We start from the raw sequence: 23,300 nt of genomic DNA on the forward strand, positions 1-23,300 counted from the left end.
ATTTTTTTTAAACTATGATCAAAGTTCTTTTTAGCTAACCTTTGATTTTATCTAATGTTATTCACTCAGTATTTCAAACCAATTTAAAAAACAAATCCGTATTTACAAAATGAGTTTCAGTATCAGCTCCCAAATTAACTTGATGTTTTTTTAACTTTGATAATATTCTTCCTGTATATAATATTTATATGAAATAAAACTAGAATTATCAAGTTAAACTTTGGCTGTAACTATTTTGTTGGGGCTATATTTTTTCAAGAAAATGAAGCAGTCTAGTTCATCTGAATGCAGCACTGTTGATATTGCAATCTCTGAAGAAGAAGAAATGGTCTATCAACATGAAAAGCCAAAGCTTCACAAAAATGGCAAGTAACAGCTTCTTTGGTAATTTTTTCAAAATTAGACTTAATTTCTCTGAATATAAATATTTATTTTTAGCCTTAATTATAGAAGGGTTGTATTCATATTGAAATGTGTATTCATTCACCCACCCATAACTTAATAGATCAAGAAGTATAAAGGAAAAATCCATCTCTGGGAAAAGAGAGTCTATTTGTTATCATCTAATATGACAGCTGTCTCTGCCATCAAGTTTGATTTCACCTCCCTATTTACTGTCTGTTTTCTCTTCCTCTCATTGCTCCTTAATCTAAACAATGACAAACCTCATAAGCTGGTTAAAAAGGTTAGTGTGTGTGCTTGCCCATGCAAACACTGAATAATGTCATCAGTATCATCATTATCCTAGATCACCGATTCTGCTTGTAGTGACTGACATAGTTGATAGAGAAAGAAACTCTGAGCACTTGTCTATAAGTAGAATAATATTGATCCTAAAATTTACTCAATGTAGTATTCCTGATATACATAGTATTAAGAATATATCTAATGTTCATATTTAATTGCATACTGTAGTTATGCAACTGAGTAAATTATTCTATAACATGAAAAACAGAAAGTATAGCTAAATCAATACGCACATACATGTATTACATAAAATATTTTTCATATATCACATATACTCTAAAGGGAAGTAAAATAATCTTAGACATTACAAATTGAATCAAAAATTCTATAAATTTAATAGGAAAGTAAATTATATGTTTAGATATTTTACATAGAAATTAATAAAGTCTATGGGAAAATGGTCTGTACCCTGTCACTCGTATTTTAAATAAATGCTGATTGGCCAGTAGCCAGGCAGGAAGTATAGGTGGAGCAACCAGGCAGGAAATAGAGATGGGGAAACCAGGCAGGAAGTAGAGGCAGGGCAACAAGAATTCTGGGAAGAGGGAAGTTTCAGGCTGCAGTCATCACCCAGACGGAGAGGAAGCCAGACACAGAGCAAGCAAAATGTGACTGCCTCACCAAAAAAGGTACCAAGCCATGTGGCTAACACAGACAAGAATTATGGGCTAATATAAGTTATAGGAGTTAGTAAGAAGCCTGACCTAATAGGCCAATGAGTTTATAACTAACGTAGACTTCTGTGTGTTTATTTGGGACTAAACAGCTGTGGGGTCGGGTAGGACAGAAACTTCAGACAACAATCTACTGCATGAAAATATACAATTTCAGTGAGGTCTTCATCACACTAGATACGACATATACTTCTCAGTGATTTATAATTCAAATGTGATTCCTAGCAAGATTAAGAAATTACTACGTATTTGGACTTTTTAGATCAGTGAAAAGTCATCGAAGTACTAACTGCCAAAAATTGTCAATTAATAGTTTTATAATAAGAACATATTTTGACTGAAGAGATGACTCAAGGAATAAAGTGCTTGCTATACAATCCATCATGACCAGATCCCAAGCATCCATATGAAAGGCAAGACTGGTAACACATGTCTTTAATTCTAGTGATGGGGAAGCAGACATGGGGGGGGGTCCAGGGAGCCAGCCAGTCTAGCTGAAATGGTAAGTTCCAGATCCGGTGAGAAACCTGTCTCAAAACACAGATATAGAAGGTATTGAGGAAGACATCTCAGCGTCAACTTCACACTTACCAACGTGGGCAAATGCCCTGCCCTAAACACACAAGTAAATATTTCAGCAATGTAAATTCAAGGATATTAATCATCTAAAACAAAGGTATAAATATATCCCATTTTTATAAAGATACATAATTTAACAATAAAAAACTACTAAAATGATTTTTTTAACTTTATATTCCACTCACATTCATATATTCAATACCTCCAATAACCATTCCCTTGTCAAGCTACAGATTTGTTTGTACTAGCTCTTTCTGGCAGAAAGGCAGGCTTCCTGCAGCTACATATACTCAACCCATGAAGTACTTGGCATTCCTGACTGTCTCTTTAAATTCTATCACCCAACTTTCCTATTTCCACGATGCCTAAGAATCAGTTTCTAAGACATTTAGCTGACTTAATATTATATGTGTTAATATAAGTAAATGTCTTAAATCCTTACACTGAGTGTTCAAAATGTGATTCACAAGCTCCCACATGTGTGTGTACATTTGGGGTAGCATGGAGGAAGAGCTTTGATTTGTGTTAGTTCTCTTCGGTGTAGGGTTGAAGGACATTCTGTTATATCTACCTGCTGGGTTATTTCCTCCTCCTCCAAACCTACAAGTTCAGTTCTTCTTTGCTCCTCACTGATCGCAGACCACTGAGCAGCAGTAAAAAGTCAATTGTGTGTAAATCACACCCCATCTGTATCTGATTCAGTAAATAAGTCATTGATAAGGCATCTAAAGGTTGAGACATTTACTCTTTGTGAGTTTCTAGATATTTACTTCTACCAATTTCCTTCTTGGCAGGTTATGAACGAAAATCTTCACCAGGTCATGTCAGCAGAGACTCTCGGAATGGAAATATTTGGAAGAACATAAGGAAAACTTGCTGCAAGATAGTGGAAAACAGCTGGTTCACGTGTTTCATTGGCATGGTCACTCTGCTCAGCACAGGCACCCTGGTGAGCACTCAGCTTCAGTAAACGTCTTGTGAAATAACCTCTGAGGTTATCATTTCAAGATCAACACTTATGCCAGATGGCTTTGCCCAGAATACTTAATATAGCTCCAGATTTAATGTTCTGCGATTTGTTATCATTAGAAAATATCTTACATTTTATTAAACAATGAGTACAAATGATTCAATATTAAATTTAATATCAATACTATTTTATAATATAAAATTTTGTATCACTGGTCTACCTATGGTAAATGTGATATTTATAATATGTACAAACACTTAGTATTGGTGTTAAATTTACGTATCAAAATTAAACAATAATTTCAAAATTACATATTGTAATGGGAAAAGGAAGTAAAAATAGATAAACTAGATTTAATGTACTATATATTAGCTTTATTTTTATTGATTTTATTGAGCTATACATTTTTCTCTGCTCCCCTCCTTTCCTCTGTCCTCCCCTTTCAACTCTCTCCCATTGTCCCCATGCTCCCAATTTACTAATGTCTTTAGTTTACGTCTCAATGCACTTGAAGTTGAATTTAATTCCTTATAATCAGAGTTCCTAGAATTTTTGTATATTAACATTTAAAAATTTTAATTACAGGCTCTTGAAGATATATATATTGATCAGAGAAAAACCATTAAGATCTTACTGGAATATGCAGACATGATCTTTGCTTACATCTTCATTCTGGAGATGCTTCTCAAGTGGGTAGCTTATGGCTTTAAAGCCTATTTCTCTAACACGTGGTACAAGCTGGACTTCATGGTCGTCCTCGTATGTATTTTTTTAAGAACGATTTTCTGTTTACTATCACCATTTCATCTTATTCCTACCATCTTCCCCACCACAGCCTCAACATCAGCATCTCACTTTCTATAATTTCCCCATCTGTAATATTCAATTCCTATTCATATCCTGTCACTGCACAACTTGAAATATTCAACATTACAGTTCTAGATCCTTTTAATAATTCACCTGTGAAATTACTGATGAGAACAATTTTATTGAACAGTATCTTGGAAATAGCACTAAACATCTTTAAATCCTACTGAATTGGCTTTCAAATACGATATCCACACTTTGACTTGTGTGTCATCGCCGTCATCATCCTTCAAGGTGTCAGGGTTTCTCATGCCGCTTCTTAGCTGATATGCTTCCTCTGGCCAGGGTGTAGCTTCTGTTGTTTTCTGCACAGAAATCAACGTGAGAAGTATAAGGTGGATGTCATTCAATGTTTGTGGGATCCTATAACAGTCTCTCCTCCTCAGAGCAGAAAATTCTTTCAGACCCTACGTGTGATGAGATCACCTGCTACTCTACTTCACAACCACCCTGTTATTCTCTTGACATCTCATCTACCAGCACTGGCTTTTGAAACACTTCAAATTAGCCAGTGTGACTTCTGTCCTATTGCCTGGTAGTTATCCCACAATCTGGGATTTTGCTAGTAATTTTGTTGTAGCTAAAAAGAAACCTTTGAAGTCCTTCATCCTTTGCTGCCTAATTAAAACTACAACCACCCCTAGTATTTTCTTTGTCATTTTTTCACCTCAGTAACACTTAGGAATATTATATAATTTATTCCCTTCTTTGTTTTATGGTTTTTGTTCTTGATTTTATTTTCTTTTTTTAATTTTTTAAAATTTTATTTATTTTTATTTTTTATTATTTTTTTATTGGAAAAAAAATTTCCGCCTCCTCCCAGCCTCCCATTTCCCTCCCCCTCCTCCCACTCCTCTCCCCTTCCCCCCACTCCTCTCCCCCTCCCTCTCCAGTCTGAAAAGCAGTCAGGGATCCCTGCCCTGTGGAAAGTCCAAAGTCCTCCCCCCTCCATCCTGGTCTAGGAAGGTGAACATCCAAACTGGCTAGGCTCCCACAAAGCCTATTTTCAATTTGTCTTCTTACACTAAAAGATAAGTTCTGTTAGGGCAGAATTTTTCTGAATATTATTTTTCCCTCCTATCCCCAATGCCTTCTAGGCATACCATATAGCTAATAACGTTTACCCAATGACTAGATTACTGTCTATACTATGAACAACTATGGAGGCTTTTCTACTTATAATTAATGACTTGCAGTAGGCAACCTGTGTCATCTAAGTCAGTTCTTACCATTAGCCTTATACTCCATAAAAAAAAACAACAGAAAAAGACACTGCACATCTGCTCAATGCTCCCTGTACGCTTATGTACATATGTGTTTCTAAGGCTATCTCAACCATCTTTATAGTACAGAATTAAGGACAAAAAGATATTATTTCTCTATATTGTATTGAAAATATAAGAAGCATATAGATATAATAAAAGTTTGATTATAGCTATACCGATCTTGTTTAATTCTAAGTCCCATATATTAAGTCCTGATGATTTTCTGAATATAAATTTACAAATCATGTAACTTCATACTAATAATTTTATAATTATGCTTTTGTTTAATTAAATTAATATCTTTCTTCATATCTGGTTTCTGAATTCTTATTTTATATGATACCTTAACTATAATAATTCAGAGGTGAATATGTAAGTATATTCTATATCTTGTTTTAATGAATATATTTGCATTGCCATATTAAAAATAATCTTATTTTAAACTGAAAAGCAATATAAATATTAATCTTGATCATATTGAATATCAAATTTATAAATCTTTATATAGGTAATGGTATTCATTTGTAGGAATGATTACTGTCAAATTGTTTGTAAAAAGATTTTAATGAAAATGATATTTTTACAGTTTGTATTATTAAGATATTATGAAATGTATATTTAAGTGTTTTAAAGGTTGGATGGTAGGTATTGACGTGTCTTTTATTATAAGCACAAAGTTCATGATCACACTCTTTTTTAACGTTTTTCAGGTGTTTTGTCTTAGCTTAATAGGCAAAACTCGAGAAGATCTGAAACCACTCACTTCCCTCAAATTCCTTCGAGCACTCAGAGTTCTCTCTCAGTTTGAAAGGATGAAGGTATGACAGAAGGCTTAAAACTGGGCCGGGAGTTTTCATTTGGGACCATTACATTTCCACGAATTTACAGACTTTGTTGTTGCTTTTAACCGTTCTTTTAAAACAGAAAAATAGCATATCACATTTCATGCAAATAGAGAAGCTCTAGCTCTGTTAGTGCTCTCTTAAAGACTTTAGTAGTTGATAATTAGATGCAAAATTAACAGTATAAATAAAGATAAGTTACAAGTTGACAGGTTAAATACAGTTTCAGAAACAATGTATTTCTAACCCATATGTGTGTGTGTGTGTGTGTGTGTGTGTGTGTGTATATATATATATATATATATATATATATAACCCGTGTGTGTGTGTGTGTGTGTGTGTGTGTGTGTGTGGTGTGCTTGTAACTGCCAGGAAATAAAACTTCAATCAGTTCATTAACTATTTTAGTATTTCAATTAATTCTTTATTAATTTTATAAATGTTTGATCACATTCACCCACAACTCTTTCTTTGAACTTCTCCTAGATCCACCCCTATCTCCCTACATCTCCTACCCATATCATGTCTTTTTTCCTGTGTTTTATTTAATAACTCATTGACTCTAATTTGTGTATACTTCTGGGTGTGAGAAATCCACTGGAGTACAGATGACCCACCAAGAGGCACACCCTGAAAGAAAACTGACCCTCGTTCACCAGAAGACATCACTAGCCACAGCTCTTCATTTACTAACAGGGGCTCAGGAACCTCTTGATCCTCTTTTTACTCCATCCTAGAATGTAGACTTGTTTAATCTGTGCTGGCAACAATGGCTGCTATCAGTTCCTGAGTACAGGGGTCCTATCATGTCTTAAATACAGGTTCACCCTGGTCTTTCCTGACCAGTGGCTCTTAGAATCCCTCTGCCCCCTTTGTGCCCTGGCTCCTGAGCCCTGGTTCCTGGGCCGTGGGGAGGAAGAATGCTTTGAATGTTCCATTCGAGGCTGAACACGCCACAGTCACTTAGCCCTTCTCCTCACATTCTCCTGATGTTTGGACATTAGCTGTTATCCGAGGCATGGAGAGACTTCCTCGGCCATGTCTAAGAGTTGGACTAATCTACAGCAAGAGAAATATAAATTTTTAAGATAGTTTGATACGATGTTCATTTAACAAAATAATAGTAGCAGATTTACATTTAGGACCTGGTCAGACAGCTTTGCAGCACTAAACATGTATCCTCCTGAGGAGGATACCTTATATCCAACCAGAAATCAAGCAATTATCCCCATAATGCTTACAGCTATTGCACCTTGGCCATATCTTGTTTCACCATTCATTACTGCAGTTCCCAGCACTTGCAGCTTTTTTGAAGGTTTTTAAAGACTTTCCCACCCCTCCCCCCAGCAGTCTGCATAGCACATTCTGATATAATGATGAAAGCTAATATGGAGGCAGCTTTCAATGACCACCTGATTTCTCTAGATCCTGTGACCAGTGTGTGTGGTGTCTTCTGCAATAGGGTCTCATCATCAAATACTTGTGAGAGACAAAAAGTAATGAGAATACTGGGGCCCTCAGGGTCCAACTACTCAAGAGGAGGTATCCCACACACGCCCTAGGCTTTTGGTTTAGCAGCCTATGGCTTCGTGAATAAGCATAATCCCTATGTCGGGTGTCTACAATTAAACTATTAAATGAATGTATGTAGATAAATATGTATGTGAATACATATATATAGAGAGATTATAGAATAGTAGGTTTCCATATGGCTTTAGAAACATCCTATGTGTTAATTATCCCACCCCCAGCTCCTATCCAACCCAACTTAAACCTCATCCCAATCACTCCTCTTTAGTCCTTCTTATCACCTATGTTCTAGTCACCCATCCCATTCCCTTAAGGTCCTTCTTCTCCTTTACCATCCATGGACCCATTTTAGTTCAAATTAAACAATGCAAAGATTGCAGGCTAAGATCACATAAAAGTTTTAGAGAACATGTGAGATGGTAGTTCTAGATCCGGGTTGTCACTCAGCACAGTGTTTCCAGCCCAGTCCATTTACATAGACATCCCATAATTTCATTTTATGGGAGTTAGAGCTGCATGCTCAGTGAGCCAACCCATCACCAATATATCCATTTCGGCTTCATATTTCCTGGGCCGTTCATTTATTGTCTCCTTTGTAAGTCCATCCTTTCAAAGATCATAAGCTTCAAGTCAGTTCTCAGTCCGTTCCCTATCACTTTTTATATTCTTTCTCCACAGACTAATTAATGCATTGAGTTTAAGTTATCTTAGCCAATCTAACATCATATACAATCTCAGTGAATGAGTGTGGTCACTGAATAAAAAATTTAGTCTAGTATTTGAATTAATCAGTTTTGTTGCCTATCAATGATGTACCAATTTTTTACGTTTAAGGCCTTTTAGTATATTTTTATTAAAATTGACTATTTAGATGATTCCAACACTTTTATATGAATCATTCAATCTCTGGATATGCATTGTATATGATTCACTATGACACCATATTAATGAGTACTTTTAATATGATCAGACATATTAATGAGACTTTTAATGTTGTGTTCTCCCTTCCTGATATAAAACCTTCACTTGTTTATTCTCCAGGTGGTTCTGACAGCTTTGATAAAAACAACATCACCCACTTGGAGTGTGTTTCTGATCTGTCTAATGACCTGGCTGCTTTTCAGTATTATGGGAGTATACTTATTTGCTGGCAAGTTCTACAAATGCATAGACCCAACAAGCGGACAAGTATTCTTTATCCATGAAGTTATGAATAAAAGTCAGTGTGAAAATCTGGTATTTAATGAATCAATGCCCTGGGAGAATGACAAACTGAACTTTGATAATGTTGGAAATGGTTTTCTTTCTCTGTTCCAAGTGGTGAGTATACTTTTTGAACTATTGAAAATCAAATTGACTTTCAATCTAGAGTTCAAACTTGTATTTTGAAGAGAATTTGGGGAATTTATAGATGTGGCCATAAAATAGCTGAGCAGTTGTTAACTGAGAACAATAATGAGATTCATGCCGTTCTCGCCTTCTTTGAAGATCTCATAAAACACAGTCCTTGCTCTTGTGGGAGAGGAAGTAGGAAGAGCAGTGCAGACAGAAGCAAGGGATGGCAGAACGTGGCTCTTTCCTCCCCTGCTCATTTAGTGACAGGATCACAGCCTTTCAGTCTATTGGCTTGCGATGGTCTTCATACTGATTAACATGCTGAGGGATGGGTCCTTGGTTGTCTGATACCAACAAATACGAAGGGTCCGCCATTCACAAGTCACGTGAATAAGACCAAAAGCTTTCATGCTTATTAGCATATATTTACAATTCAAAATTAGTTCCTATTTTCTCTCTTATTCTACTGAAACCATGCTAAATAGTTTATGAATATTAATAATTAGGTAAATAAATAGGACATGTTAAGTGTCTTATTTCCACAATGTATGGAAGTGTGGCAAACCTCATCATTCAGCGTTTTAGAGCACTAAACAAAAAAAATGAAGGTTTGCTTTTTATTTACCATAAAAAGTTTTCTATAAAATTCATCCATATTTATCTTACTTTCGACAGGCAACATTTAATGGATGGCTGGGAATTATGTATTCAGCAGTTGATTCTGTTGATGTAAGTAGCTGACATTCGCAATGTCATTATCAAGACGGTAACGTAAGCACAGATCACAAGAGTAATTTATAAGGATTAAGAATGTCAAAGTTGTTGTTTCATGGGCACTGAATATTTTCCCAATAACACATCGACAATTGAGTCTCAGCTATCTCTCTTGAAAGATTGTTATCTTTTTCTTCACAATAACTGGACTAAATAAACACATTTAAAAGCCCAAATGAGCAAAGCCATGAATAAGACCATGATACCCTTGCACCAAGAAGCTAGGGAAGCATTTGATTTATGTATTGGGGTTGGGCTTCTTGTCATCAGTTGTCTGATGAGTCTCATGATTTAGAAAATTAGCATCCACGTTTTACTAATTTGTTCACATTCAATTTTAGGTATATATGCAGCCTCTTTATGAACACAGCCTATACATGTACAACTATTTTATCATCTTTGTTATCTTTGGACTATTTCTCCCTCTGAGTATGCTGGTTGGTGTTACTGTTAGCAATTTCAACAAGCAGAAAATTAAGATAAGTATAAATATTCTTTGTATGTGCTTAAAATTAAACAACTTTACAAAATACTTCAAGAATTGTCTTATTGGTTTAATGTCATTGTTACATGTAAAAATATAAGTGAACAATAACTAATGTACTTATATATTGTAAACTTTAAAAAACACCCAGCCTTACTGTATATGCAATATTCAAAATGTAGTCAGACAAGAGCTAAAGTTAAGAAGTTTCTACATTTATGTGTGTGTTTATAAATAATAGTGTAATGACCTTACTATGTCATTAGACAAATATATGCGTACATCCAGAAAAAAGTCCTATTCTTGATATAGAGTCTGTCTGACTATTATTTGATATAAGGAGATGATAGTCTTCAAAGCATTGTTAAAGGTACATTGTCATTTTTGTGATCAAGTACAAGACACAAATGATGATATATGGTGATTAAATGTATTTCAGATTTGGTATTGCACAAACAAGGAAATCTTTCCAGAAATATACAAAATCAATGAGCTCTAATTGGTCAAACTGGATCAATTTCAAGATACTTTTTTCTCTACCTACAGTCATCATCAGCTCTGTCCAAATAGCGAGTGTGTGTGTGTGTGTGTGTGTGTGTATGTGTGTGTGCTCACATGTATATGCATATGTATGTATCCACATTTGCCTATCCATATAGAAACCAAAAGTTAACTTTGACAGAGCTCACCAAACTAGCCAGTGCACTCCAGGGATCTGTCTTTGCTTCTGCATGCAGCCTTGAGATTACCTGTGAGGTCCTCCTACAGGCTTTTGTCAGTTCTTAGACTCTCAGAATCATCCCTTTGTTTCCAAGGCAAGTGCCTTGCCCTAGCCATAGACGAGTTCCATACATCAATGTGTTCTAAACCTCTAGAGTCATAACCAGCATGGATCCAGCCTAAGTCAGAAAGCTCTTTTTTTAAGTAGAGAAAGTTGCAGATCATAAAACAGATGCAGAGGCATGTTCAGCAGGTGGGTCTGCTACTCAGAAGGAGCTGAAAGCTAATTGACAACCTATGATTGGAGTCGATGCTGCAGCAGCCTAGGACTGCCCCACAATGGGACAACATATTGGTGTTTGTTTCTGGGTTTCATGATGGAGGTACATGCCAGTTCTAGTGACGAGATTTTGACTCAGAAAATAAACAATGACTATTCCTAGATTAAAGACACTCTTCACTTTATATATATTGTTATGAGATACTGAAATTAGCACTAAAAACACAAAAATGAATCAGCTGTTAGATAAGAGTGCTATACTTTCAGAATTATGTATAAGAATCTTTCAGTTGGATTTGTAAAATAAGACAATAACTGAATTTATACAAATGCAAATCAATCCAATTCTAATTTTATTTATTCCTTCTTGTTAAAAGACTCAAATGTTATTTGTTGAAGTCAGTTCTTACAGTGGGCCTTCTTTATCTCTAACAGAAAATAGAAAAGTGTAATACAGATGATTGAACGTCATGTATCCTGTGTATTTCATATGAATTTTCATATAAAAATATCAAAAGTTGACTAAGTAAAGAATGATGACCAGGTCTCTGAAGTACACATCAGTAAAGGAAAGAATTAGATGAAATGCAATTCGATTTTCATATACTTTATTTATTTATTTACCAGGGAGGATCAAAAATCTTTATAACAGTAAAACAGAAAAAGCAGTACTGGGCACTGAAGAAGCTCCTGTATGAAGACCCTCAGAGACCAGCACCCCATCCCATAGTAAGAAAATATTATTTTAAATTAAATAAATAAATTTATTGGTAATAGAGTGCTTTCCTAACTAACCCTATCACCATGATGCTCGATCTCTAACACCATGAATAAGTTAACCTCTTTACCAAAAAGTAAATATAAGTAAATATAAGTTTATTCATTATCTTTTTGAAAAAGTTAAAAATGTGTGTTATTGACAAATATGTTAGGTGTAGTGGGGCATGCCTCTAATCCCAGCACTTGGGAGGTAGAAGCAGGAATATGAGGAGGTCATGGCCAGTCTTCTCACAACATAACAAGTCTAAGACAAGCTTAGGTCACATTATCCTGTCTCAAAATATAGAGATAAATACAGTATGTATGTATATAATCTTTTGACACAATTATAAAATATATTCTTTGACAAAGAATTCACGTGTTCCTTATTGTATTATTTTGAGAGGGAACTTGTAGAATCCAGAACTATGTATATACTTATATAAGTAACTCATTAATTGATATTGCACCTTTCTTCCACTACAGAACAAGATCCAAGGCTTCATTTTTGACCTAGTAACACATCGTGTCTTTAATGTTATCATCATAGTTCTTATCTGTTTCCAAGCAACAACCATTATGATACAAAATGATGAGCAGAGTCCACAAATGGAAGCTGCCATCTACTGGATGAACTCCGTTTTTGTTGTGCTGTTCACTCTGGAATGCATACTGAAGCTCGCTGCCTTCCACTGCCACTATTTCACCGATGTGTGGAATGTTCATGATTTTACAGTGATTGTTTTCTCCATTACAGGTGAGGTTTGTTTCTGTCAAATTTTCTATATAGAGTTAATTCAGTCGATCACAATGCCTACCAAGATAGTGACCCTTCAGAAGCAAAATGATGAGACTATTTTCTTCCTCAAAAGAGTGAATTACTGTTTGTAATATATATTTTTCTTTATATATTTCATGTGTTAGAAAGCTTAAAGTATCTGTCACAAACACATGATACCTGCTTGGTAATCTGTAGTTTGTGACATTCAAGGCTGCAAGGAGAAGGAGCTCTGTGTTTTAAAGTGGCACTCACTAAGATTTCTTGCTTCCAAATTAAAAAAAAAAAATTCCAACCATTGCAGCATTAGAATTTTAGGATTTAAAGGATTTTTGTTACTAGTTTCATAGTTTTTGGGTTTAATGAATTTGTCTCTAATTTTCTCTTCCTTGGGTAATCTCACGCTTTGTTGACAAATACATTCCATTAATCCTCTTGCCAAATAGATTGGGCTCTGCATATAAAGCTTAGAAATAACTTGTATACGTACCTAATTTACAGACTCTCAAAGGATACATGTGCACAGCAGTACACGCTCATACTGCTGTTGTGTAAGAGGCAGGAGTGCTAAAGCACATGTAGAGGGAAGGGTACCTTGTCAGTACATGATGGCCAGAGAAAACATCATAGAAGAAGCAAATTTAAACAAAGACATACTAGGTAAGGATATAGACAGTCACTGCGTTTAGGACAAAATGATTTCAGGAATAAAGTTTATTTGGTGTTTGCTTCTGTATAACCAGAATGTGAGCTCCATGAGAGTAGATAATGTTTAAGAATTCATGATGTTAGATACTGCACCTAAGGCTCAGGGATCCTTACAGAAGAGGAATCAGGAAGTTTGTAAGAGCTAGAGGATCAGGAAGTTGGATGTTTCTCCTAGAAATGTCAGAAACCACACCCATAAAGACTCCCCACTATGACTGCCTAAACATGGCTGAACAAGGATGGTAGACACGCTCTGGGGGTAAGTCAAAGAGATCTTGATCCTACACAAAGAACTACAGACAACTAAGGACTGTTGAGAGTGAAATAGTCTTTCCCAAGGAAGAGCACATCAGTTGGTGACCCAATACCAAATGGCCAGCCCTGAAAACATACATGCAAGTTATTATACAGACAGAGCAGGTTATATTTATTTATTTAGGTGTGTGTGTCTAACAACAATTAATGAAAAAAGAGGCCATGAATTTGAAAGAGAGTAATGCAAGGTATATGGGAGGGTTTAGATGAAGGAAAGGGAAGAGAAATTAAAGTGATTAGATTTCGGGGACCAGCTTTGACAAAAAGACTTCTTGCCAGGGTAGGGGCATTGGGATTTAGGAATATAGTAAAGAATATGAAGACACATTTAAAAATAATAAAACAGAAACATATAGAATAGTATCAGGAGTGAATTCCAGTGAATACTGAAATCGCCCATGTTTAATTTCCAATTTCTTAAAGTACCCCTAACCACAAAAGGTAGGTGTAAGACAGAAAAAGTGCTTTATCAGGGTACAAGGAAATGAATAGACCAAGTGAAGGTCACGGGCTTAGTCTGCTGTAGCAAGAACAAAACAAGTCACACTCACACCCTAGACCAAAACATTCTGTAAGCAAACCTCTCCCGGGGTGGAATCCAATGCTCTCATCTTAAAGGAACTTTGTTTGAAGCAGAAACATATCTGCTTCTCTATTCCTGAAATGCTAGGTCTGGCTATTAGCCACACCTGTTGACAATATCCTTGAGGAAAAAGAACTCTCTGGTCGAAATCTAGGTGGGACCTTTGTGGGAGGTAGAAACACAATAACCTTGAAGGAATTTACATAAATCCCAACTCTGACCTTTGGTCAGTGTTGACATAGGCTCACAGTTTTGGGCCTCTCAGAATTAGATTATAATCTCAAAAAATTAAAAGAAAAACTTTTAAAGGTCTAATGATATTAACCAGGACTTTCATCACAGAAAACATAAACTACCCACCTGAAAGCACATTAGCCCTTTCAGAATTGTCAGTACTTTCAGGAGAATAGTGAATTCATGCCACCGACTACTGAGAGAAGGACTGTGCGAAGATTAATAGAAAGATACAGAGAGCTGGAAGAGGCACCAGGAAGAAAACAACTGAATTACAGAACGACAGTGAAGGGGAAATCAGCCCATGAGAAAGCGATTAAAGCCTGATGCTCCACTCTTCTGCCCCAGGCACTGATGCAGGCATCTGGAGTCAAGTAAAGAGTTTGGTTGAGTTGAGTTGAGATTGTGGAAGCCTGGGGGGAGTTCTTTATTGAGAGAGAGGCTTATGTGAACTGGCTGGAGCCATTTAGTAAAGCCTTCATCTGACTAGAAAGGATGAGGACGGTGTGGTTCACAGAGCCAGGGCATAGGAAAGGACTGAGTGGAACAGCACAATCCACAGAGAGTCAGAATCTGACCTCTTAATAAAAAGATTGGACAAAATCTGCCTGTGAGTCCCACTGAGAAGATCCTTATTCTGCTTTTGGCCTGAGAAATGTAGAGGGAAGGAGAATATGCCTTCTTCAATTTTGACAGTGTTTCATGGAAAATCATGTCATCAGGAGAACAGATTTTAGATAAGGTGTTTAATTTCCTGGGGATGAGCATGTGGATGAATTTGTTCGTGGTGAAATGAAGATGCTTTTTGAATAATGGAAGAGCTTGGGAGACTGGGGAGAAAGGGGATTTTGGCTAGGGTGAGAGTTACTAACATACTTTAGAGGGAATATAGACATGACGAAACCTCACAAAAATGCCATCTTATCGGGTCGGCATTTTAACAAAAGTGTTAGCCATGATCCCTTCTCTCAAAAAATAGAGCAAAGCCTTATGACACTTCTCAACCAAAACCCAGTGTGACATTATAATGAAATGCTTACAACTTCTACTCATATTTAAAGTTCTTTGGCCTGAAATACTACTTATAAAAGAAACAAAATAGATTACAATTTATGATTCGCTGAATGTTATACATTTTATACCTGTAGTTATCAATAATGTCTTCTTGACTTGCATCGTTAAAAGCTATCATAAATTAATGGATTATGAAATCTTTGATAGAAATTATATTATGCATCTCCCAATACTTACATGATACATTTTTAAGGCATTCAGTATAAAATTGAGCAAAATTCCTTAATCCAGAAATAGTCAAAAAATTTTGATTATTGACCTAAAGTGTACATTTAGTCATCTGTGATTTCAGAAGTACCTTGAAAGTGTGGAAAAATATCTTCAGAATTGGGTAAGTAGCCTAGTCATTGTTACAGTTAATATTTAGCTCACCCAGTGTTCAACATGCTGTTAGGTGTGCTACGTTAAGTGAGGGATTGACAGTAGGCTCATGATCCATAGAAAAATAGAGTGCTTGCAAAATAAATGATGTTTTCTGTACATGGTTGCATTTGGGTAATTTTGTTGCCTACTTGTATCTGTTCTCACACTAAGGATTGTTGCTGCCTATGACAATAGGACAACACTTTGTGCCTCCTTCATTTGTGCAACTGATACTTCTCTCTCGGGTCATCCACATCCTCCGTCCCGGGAAAGGACCAAAGGTGTTCTATGATCTGATGCTGCCGTTGCTGCTGTCACTCCCTGCATTGCTGAACCTTAGTCTTCTCATCTTCCTGGTCATGTTCACCTATGCCATCTTCGGAATGTACAACTTTGCCTATGTTAAGAAGGAAGCTGGAATTAATGATGTATCCAACTTTGAGACCTTTGGAAGCAGTATGCTCTGTCTCTTTCAAGTTACAACATTTTCTGGCTGGGATGGCATGCTGCATGCAATTTTCAACAGTCAATGGTCTGACTGTGACCCTGATAAAATTAATCCTGGCACCCAAGTCAAGGGAGATTGTGGGAGCCCTTCCCTTGGGGTTTTTTATTTTGTCAGTTACATCCTCATATCATGGCTGATCATTATTAATATGTACACTGTGTTGATCATGGAGTTTCTGAGCATTCCTTATAAGAAAAAACACAGGACCTTGAGCGAAGATGACTTTAAGAAATTCTTCCAGGTATGGAACAGGTTTGACCCTGATAGGACCCAGTACATAGACTCTAGCAAGCTTTCAGATTTTGCAGCTGCTCTCGATCCGCCTCTTTTCATGGCAAAACCGAACAAGGGCCAGCTTGTGGCTATGGATCTCCCTATGGCTGCAGGAGACAGAATTCATTGCCTTGACATCTTACTTGCCTTTACAAAAAGAGTGATGGGAAAAGATGAGAGAGTGGAGAAAATTCTTTCAGAGATAGAGTCCGGGTTTATCTTAGCAAACCCTTTCAAAATCACATACGAACCGATTACAACCACTTTGAAACGCAAACAGGAGGCAGTTTCAGCAACCATCATCCAGCGTGCGTATAAGAGTTACCGTTTAAGGCAAACTGACAAAAACACATCAGATATCCCTGTAATAGATGATGACAGAGATGATATCACTTCTAAAGGTGTCCATTCTGACAAAATCAAAGAAAAGACATCTATTCAAACCCATATCTAATTTCAATTCTCATTTCTGATTTCTTCCCACATCTCCCAAACACTTAAAGTTTAACTAAGTATGAGTAATGATCGCAGAGTAGAGAAAATAATTACATGTTTGTGTGCCCACACATCTCATCTCCAGGCCAAACTCACGTTCATGTTCAGTCTGCCCTATACATCAGGGCCGAAAGCACCTCAGTATTGGTACATTTAGCTAAAGCAGATTACTGTTGTAGTTTGGCTATTTAATTTTTTCAACATGGCTTGTCTGGTGGTGTCTCTAGTGAAAGATGAGTAGGAGGAGATGGGAAGAAATGACAGTAAAATTCAACAGCTAAATATTTTTCCTTTTCTATCTTATATGTGATTTTACAGGCTAGGTCACCACTCCTGGGACTTAGTTTCAAATATGTGATACTTCCTTAAATTGAGATTTTGCTTGTGAAATAGGAAGTACTGGATTAAATCAGAAACTTACATAAATAAATGCTTCTGACCGTAAGGGAAAATGCAGTTCTTCAGAAAGTGCCTTTGAGTTCAGTCATAGAGACTTTAGTGCTAATTTGTAACAAATACTTCTTAAGTTTGGCTGAACACCTCTTTTTGCTTTTCTTTCTTCTTCGCTTTTCGTATGCTTGCTTGCTTGGTTCTGTTGTGGTAGTGATGGTGGTTTCACAGTGGTTGTTTAGTTCTGATTAGTGTATGTTGGCTCATTGCTTAGTGTATGTTGCTTCATTGCTCTTGGATTCCTGGTTCCTCATCACTCTGGCACGCTGTGCATAAGGTCCAGCTCAGCAACAGATTAGATTCATAGAGCAAGAAGCATAGAAGAACCTACACATCGAACCTACATTTTCTGTATTTTCTTTACATTTATACTTTTGTAAAAGTACACATTTACTAAATAGATATAATAGATATAAAGGTTAATGGACTAAAGCTTCACCTCCTTATAAATCTGATGTATTTTTTACCATTTATTCACAGCAGATGCATGCTATCACATAAATTAGAAGGGTTGAAGGGAACCAGTGTGCCTAGGGATTTTCAGTGCCCTAACCCTTAATTAAAAAACTGGTCAATTGAAAGTTCTTTTCATTGCACTTTGTATTTGCTGTAACTTAAAAGGGAGAGTGATCCTTAAAACAATGAGGACTATGAAATAATAGACAAAACTAAGTTGGTATTTTATAACATCATTGTACGTAAATTAATTTTAATCGCTCATTTATCTTTCCCTTATCATTTGTTTTATATATTGTCATACATATAAGTACTCACAAAATGTTTTATATTTGAGAATCTGTAAAATAAAAGATTAATTTTCACTACTGACATCAATATAAACAGTTGATTTTTACTTATTCATAAAATTGTTTACTTCCCTTCCTGTAGTTGAGACTCTGATATTTATTCCATTTATATGAAAACTGATTTCACTGTGCCTATGAAGTCCTTCAGAATTAGCCAGAAAAAAAAATACATATTCTGTTGACTTACAAAGCAAGCTTTAAATGTGTTTTATGACACTCGGTGCAATTATGTCCTGGAGATTGTAATTTGGGATTAATGCATGGTCTTCAGCAACTTCTGTTATCCACTTCCGCTCCTCAGAAACTTAGTAAATTAACCAATGTACCTTGAAAGATCACCTAAGTAAATGCAATTTCAGAGTCCGGTGGGTTATTTTGACAAAAGTATTTCCCTTTCACGGTTCTCTCTCGTGTGATGGAGACAAGAAAGGCGTGGGAGGTTTAACTGGTGACAGCTGACGTATTATCTCAACTTCTCGGATTTCCAATTCCTGGGAATGCCTTAATGTGGAAATTGCTGCAGATACTAAAACTGAATTGTGACTGGCTTTGCTTCCATAAATCCCATGAAGACCACACACTAATTTGAGTTTAATATCATTTTGCTATTACTTATAAAGAATGGTAAGCAATAATCACCCCAAATTGCAGGATGGTGAAGGACTATTGCCATATGTTCTACTTTTGAGATACTGCAAAACATAATAAATGCCTCCTGTTAAGCACACTTGGCTTTGTTCATTTTTATATTATAGGTTTGTAAGCCAGATTAGCAAATTTGATTAGTAAATGTTTGCGTAATATTTACATAGTAATTTATTAATTTTTTCATTCTCATGACTTGAGTGAAAATCACTGTGTTGCCCGTGGATCTCTGATGTTTAGGTGTCAGTGTTTGATCAGCTATCACATCTGTGAAAGAACAAATTGGAATTTTACTGACTCACACTGTATTTGAGATTCATTTAGTATAATCTCTGTATTTAGTCTTCTGTCTTACTAACACAGGATGTATTTCCGTTTTAATTAGAGGCTTATAAATTGTAAGGGTTTTCTAGAAAACAATTTTTATTCTATTGGTTTCCCCATTTCCTTTTATTAGTTTTATCGATTGTTGGCATAAGGCCACTTGTTGGTTCCCAGCAGCTTAGCCCTGAAATCATCACACAAAAACTATGTTATTTAAAAGACTGCTTGGCCCATTAGCTCTAGCTTCTTACTGGCTAACTCTTACATCTTAATTTAACCCATTTCTAGTAATCTGTGAATCACCACGAGGTCGTGGCCTACCAGCAAAGTTTCAGCATTTCTGTCTCCAATAGCAGCTCCATGGTTTCTCTTGATATCGCCTCCTTTCTCCCAGCATTCAGCTTAGTTTTCCTCACCTAGCTCTGTTCCCCTATAGCTCTGTTATAGGCCCAAAGCAGTTCCTCTATTTATCAGTGGTAATCACAGAATACAGAGGGAAATCCCACATCAATTGATTTCTGTTATTATTGTTATGATATTTTTCTTCTCAATTTACATTATTCTTTTCCTTCTCTTCATTTTCGTCCAGTAGAAAATTAAGTTGTTTATTTGTATACTTTCTTCATGACTAATATGCCTTAAGAAAAAAAGTTTTTTATCTTGCTACTCCCTACACTCATAATATTCAACATAATGTGTTGTATGTTTATTTTTATTCAATATATTCTTTTTGGAAACATACAAAAATATAAAAGCAAGTTTGATCTTGTCTTACATATGATATTACCCAATAAGTTCAGAATATGCACTCTTTCTGAAACTGTGAATAATTTACCAAAACTGAACATCTGGTCCATAAGATAGATCTTCATGAATTTCAGAATGTGGGTATCTGTAGGTCATTTTCTCCTACCACATTGAAATTTAGATAAAAATTAAATGGGAAATATTTGAAAAGAGAGACTGGCACCTATACCCATGGGTACACACAAGTGCATGCACACACACACACACACACAGAGGGCTCATATTCAAGAACTCTGACTATGCCTACATCATGGAATATTGATATAGGTTTATTCTGGTTTTACAGTGTTTCTTATGTTTGGTGTTTTAGTCCATTTTGGGTTGAGTTTTGCAGATCATGTTAGATAAGGGTTCATTTTTGTTCTTTGGCTGGAGAATATTTGGTTTACCCAATTTGATTTACTATGAAGACTGCCATGTGTACCCTGTGTGTTCTTGGCAACTTAGTCAAAAATCAATTGATGATAAGTATATGGGTTTATTTCTGTGCTCTCTATGATGTTTTTTGTCAAATAGTCTTATTTTTATGCCAATATGATAATATTTTGTCGCTAACAGGTGTGTCTAACACACAACCTATGAACTGAATACATCCCAGGATGTCTGTGGTTGTGGCCAATCACATATAACTCATTGTCATGCCACAGTGGAAAAGGTTGAATACCTTGCAGACATCTTTAAAGTAGGCATTTGGATTAAATAATATGATGTTCTAGCTTTTAGAATTTTACTCACAATAGCCTTGAAGATTATTTTCAATGTTTTTTGTGGTCTTATAGAAATTTTTAAAGTATTTTTTACAAAGTGGAGGAACATTTCAGAAATGATACCATTGGATTTGCAGATAACTTTATTTGTATGGCATGCCACATTAAAAGAACAAAAGCTAACCAGGCAGTGGTGGTGCTACCTGTAATCCCAACATTCCGGAGGCAGAGGCAGGTGAATCTCTGTGAGTTTGAGGCCAACCTGGTCTATAAGAGGTACTTTCAGGACACCTAGGACTGTTACACAGAGAAATGCTGTCTAGAACCCTTTCTCCCCCATAAAAAGAACAAAAGCTTAAAAATAAGATCATTTTAACTCAATGGATACAGAAAAAACATTTGGCAAAATTCAATATCCTTTGTCATAAAATATTCAATAAATTGTACAAAAAGAATGTGTGGGAATGCAAAGAATACTGACCACATGTGACAAAATGGCAGTCAACACCACACTTAATGATAAAAAGTTAAAAGTTGATTTGACCTTGATGTTCAGTGATAAATTCCACTTAATCAGGGTAGGCTATCCTTCTAAGGTTGATGGATCTTATATTCCTTTTAATTGCAGACATTGATGTATAATTTTCTTTTTGTTGTACTCTTTCCCTGATTTTTATATCAGAAATGTTGGCATAATTAAATAAATTTGGCAATATTCCCTGTACTTAGTTTTTTAAAAAGCATTTACAAAGGATTATTATTACTTCTTCATTGTAGAAGACCACCATGGAGTAGTTTGTCCTAAACTTTCTGTGTCAAAATGTTTATGGAATAGAATCAATGAAATCCATATCAGTACCTGCTATTATATTTTATAATGGAAATAACACTTTTTTAGAGATTTATTTTTAAAGGTTTTTTGTCTTTTTTTAAAAAAATATATTTCCTCTATATTGAAAATAGTTTTTTTCACATAATGTAGGTAATTATAATTTCCCTTTTATTTTACCTCCCAGAATCTCCCTCATCCCCTGACAACTGAATCCACTCCCTTTCTATCTCTAAAGAAAATAAACAAATAACAAAAGACTATCCTATACAATGACAAAACAAGAACTAACATATCAGAGTTGTACAAAAACAAGCAGAAGAAAAAGAGCCCAAGAGAAGACACAGAATAATAGACCCACTCTTTTGCATACACTCAGGAATTCCATTAAAAGATACCAAATTGCCATCAATTTTATATATGCAGAGGACCTGGTGCAGACCCACATAGTCCCTGTATATGCCGCCTCCTTCTCTGTGAGTTCTTGTGAATGTTGTTCATGATTGATTTAGAGGACTTTATTTTATTGGTGTCCTCAATCCCCTCTGGCTCCTCCAGTCTTATAGGTATTATACTGATTTAAAAAACCAAGAACAACAACATGCAAAACCCTATGAACAGCAAGTTCTCTCACCTCAAAAAGCCGCTATACGGCAGGCCAACAGCTCATGAAGAAAGTGATATAAAATACTTCAAACTTAATTACTAACAAAATTAAACATACTACCACTGCAGTGCTGGAAGCACATTGAACTTGTCCCAGTCTTTGGCCACATCCTAAACATCTATATACAAATGAGGTGAAAATAGTTTTGACAAGTTTTACACCAATTCTTTTTCTCTGTCACTTCAATTTCCAATTTCCAGATCCTTTCCTTGGAAAATCGCTTCATTATTGCAAAAGCCCAGATGGCACACTTGACAATTTCTTTGTGTGTGTGTGTGCTTTATGCATTGATTTTTATTAATCTTTACTCTGAAACATTACACATTATACATGACTAACCTTATCAAAGCTCCAACCTAGTAGAACTAGGGGTAGCCTGCTTCTCAGCTGTGTACCATGATGCCAGTGAATGAGCTAAGCCTCCCTGATAAGACATACAATTACAATTTATCAATAATTCATGTGTCAAATAAAGTTATGCCACTTGGTGATAATGCTTTCTCAGAGAACTGTAAATTATCTAACAAAAAATCCTAAGTACCAGACTTGCAAGCCTGCTTTTGAGTTGTTGGTGATGGGAACCCAAGATGCTCAAAACATATAGGCTATTGCTGAGGCCCTTCGTTATCTCCCAGAAGATGAAGGTAGGTAGGTACCTGGTGCTGAAGACAGCAAGCACTCAGGACAGAGACATTGGAGGAATGGAGCTGGATATGTGATGGAGGTGGGTCTTGTATCTATCTGTTGCTTTCATTGGTTAATTAATAAAGAAACTGCTTGGCCTTTGATAGGACAGAAAATTAGGTAGGCAGAGTAAACAGAACAGAATGGTGGGAGAAAGAAGTTGAGTCAGGCAGTCGCCATGATTCTCCTCTCCGAGGCAGACGCAGGTTAAGAATCTCCCTGGT

At 35.9% G+C, this 23,300-nt stretch overlaps 1 protein-coding gene across 1 annotated transcript in view; it reads left to right on the top strand.

Annotated features, from left to right (window-relative positions):
• Scn7a (sodium voltage-gated channel alpha subunit 7) overlaps positions 1-19,106 on the top strand; it is a 64,529-nt gene extending 45,423 nt beyond the window's left edge. Inside the window, exons 16-25 of the mRNA XM_075984992.1 lie at positions 260-365; positions 2,795-2,949; positions 3,556-3,729; positions 5,813-5,920; positions 8,516-8,794; positions 9,485-9,538; positions 9,925-10,062; positions 11,692-11,796; positions 12,313-12,583; positions 16,053-19,106. Coding sequence (XP_075841107.1) covers positions 260-365; positions 2,795-2,949; positions 3,556-3,729; positions 5,813-5,920; positions 8,516-8,794; positions 9,485-9,538; positions 9,925-10,062; positions 11,692-11,796; positions 12,313-12,583; positions 16,053-17,116 — 2,454 coding nt within the window. The 3' untranslated portion in view covers positions 17,117-19,106. The remainder of the gene's footprint in view (positions 1-259; positions 366-2,794; positions 2,950-3,555; positions 3,730-5,812; positions 5,921-8,515; positions 8,795-9,484; positions 9,539-9,924; positions 10,063-11,691; positions 11,797-12,312; positions 12,584-16,052) is intronic.
• Positions 19,107-23,300: the final 4,194 nt, after the last annotated feature.

This window comes from Microtus pennsylvanicus, chromosome 9 (genome assembly GCF_037038515.1).
Source record: "Microtus pennsylvanicus isolate mMicPen1 chromosome 9, mMicPen1.hap1, whole genome shotgun sequence".
In the NCBI taxonomy this organism is placed as follows: domain Eukaryota; kingdom Metazoa; phylum Chordata; class Mammalia; order Rodentia; family Cricetidae; genus Microtus; species Microtus pennsylvanicus.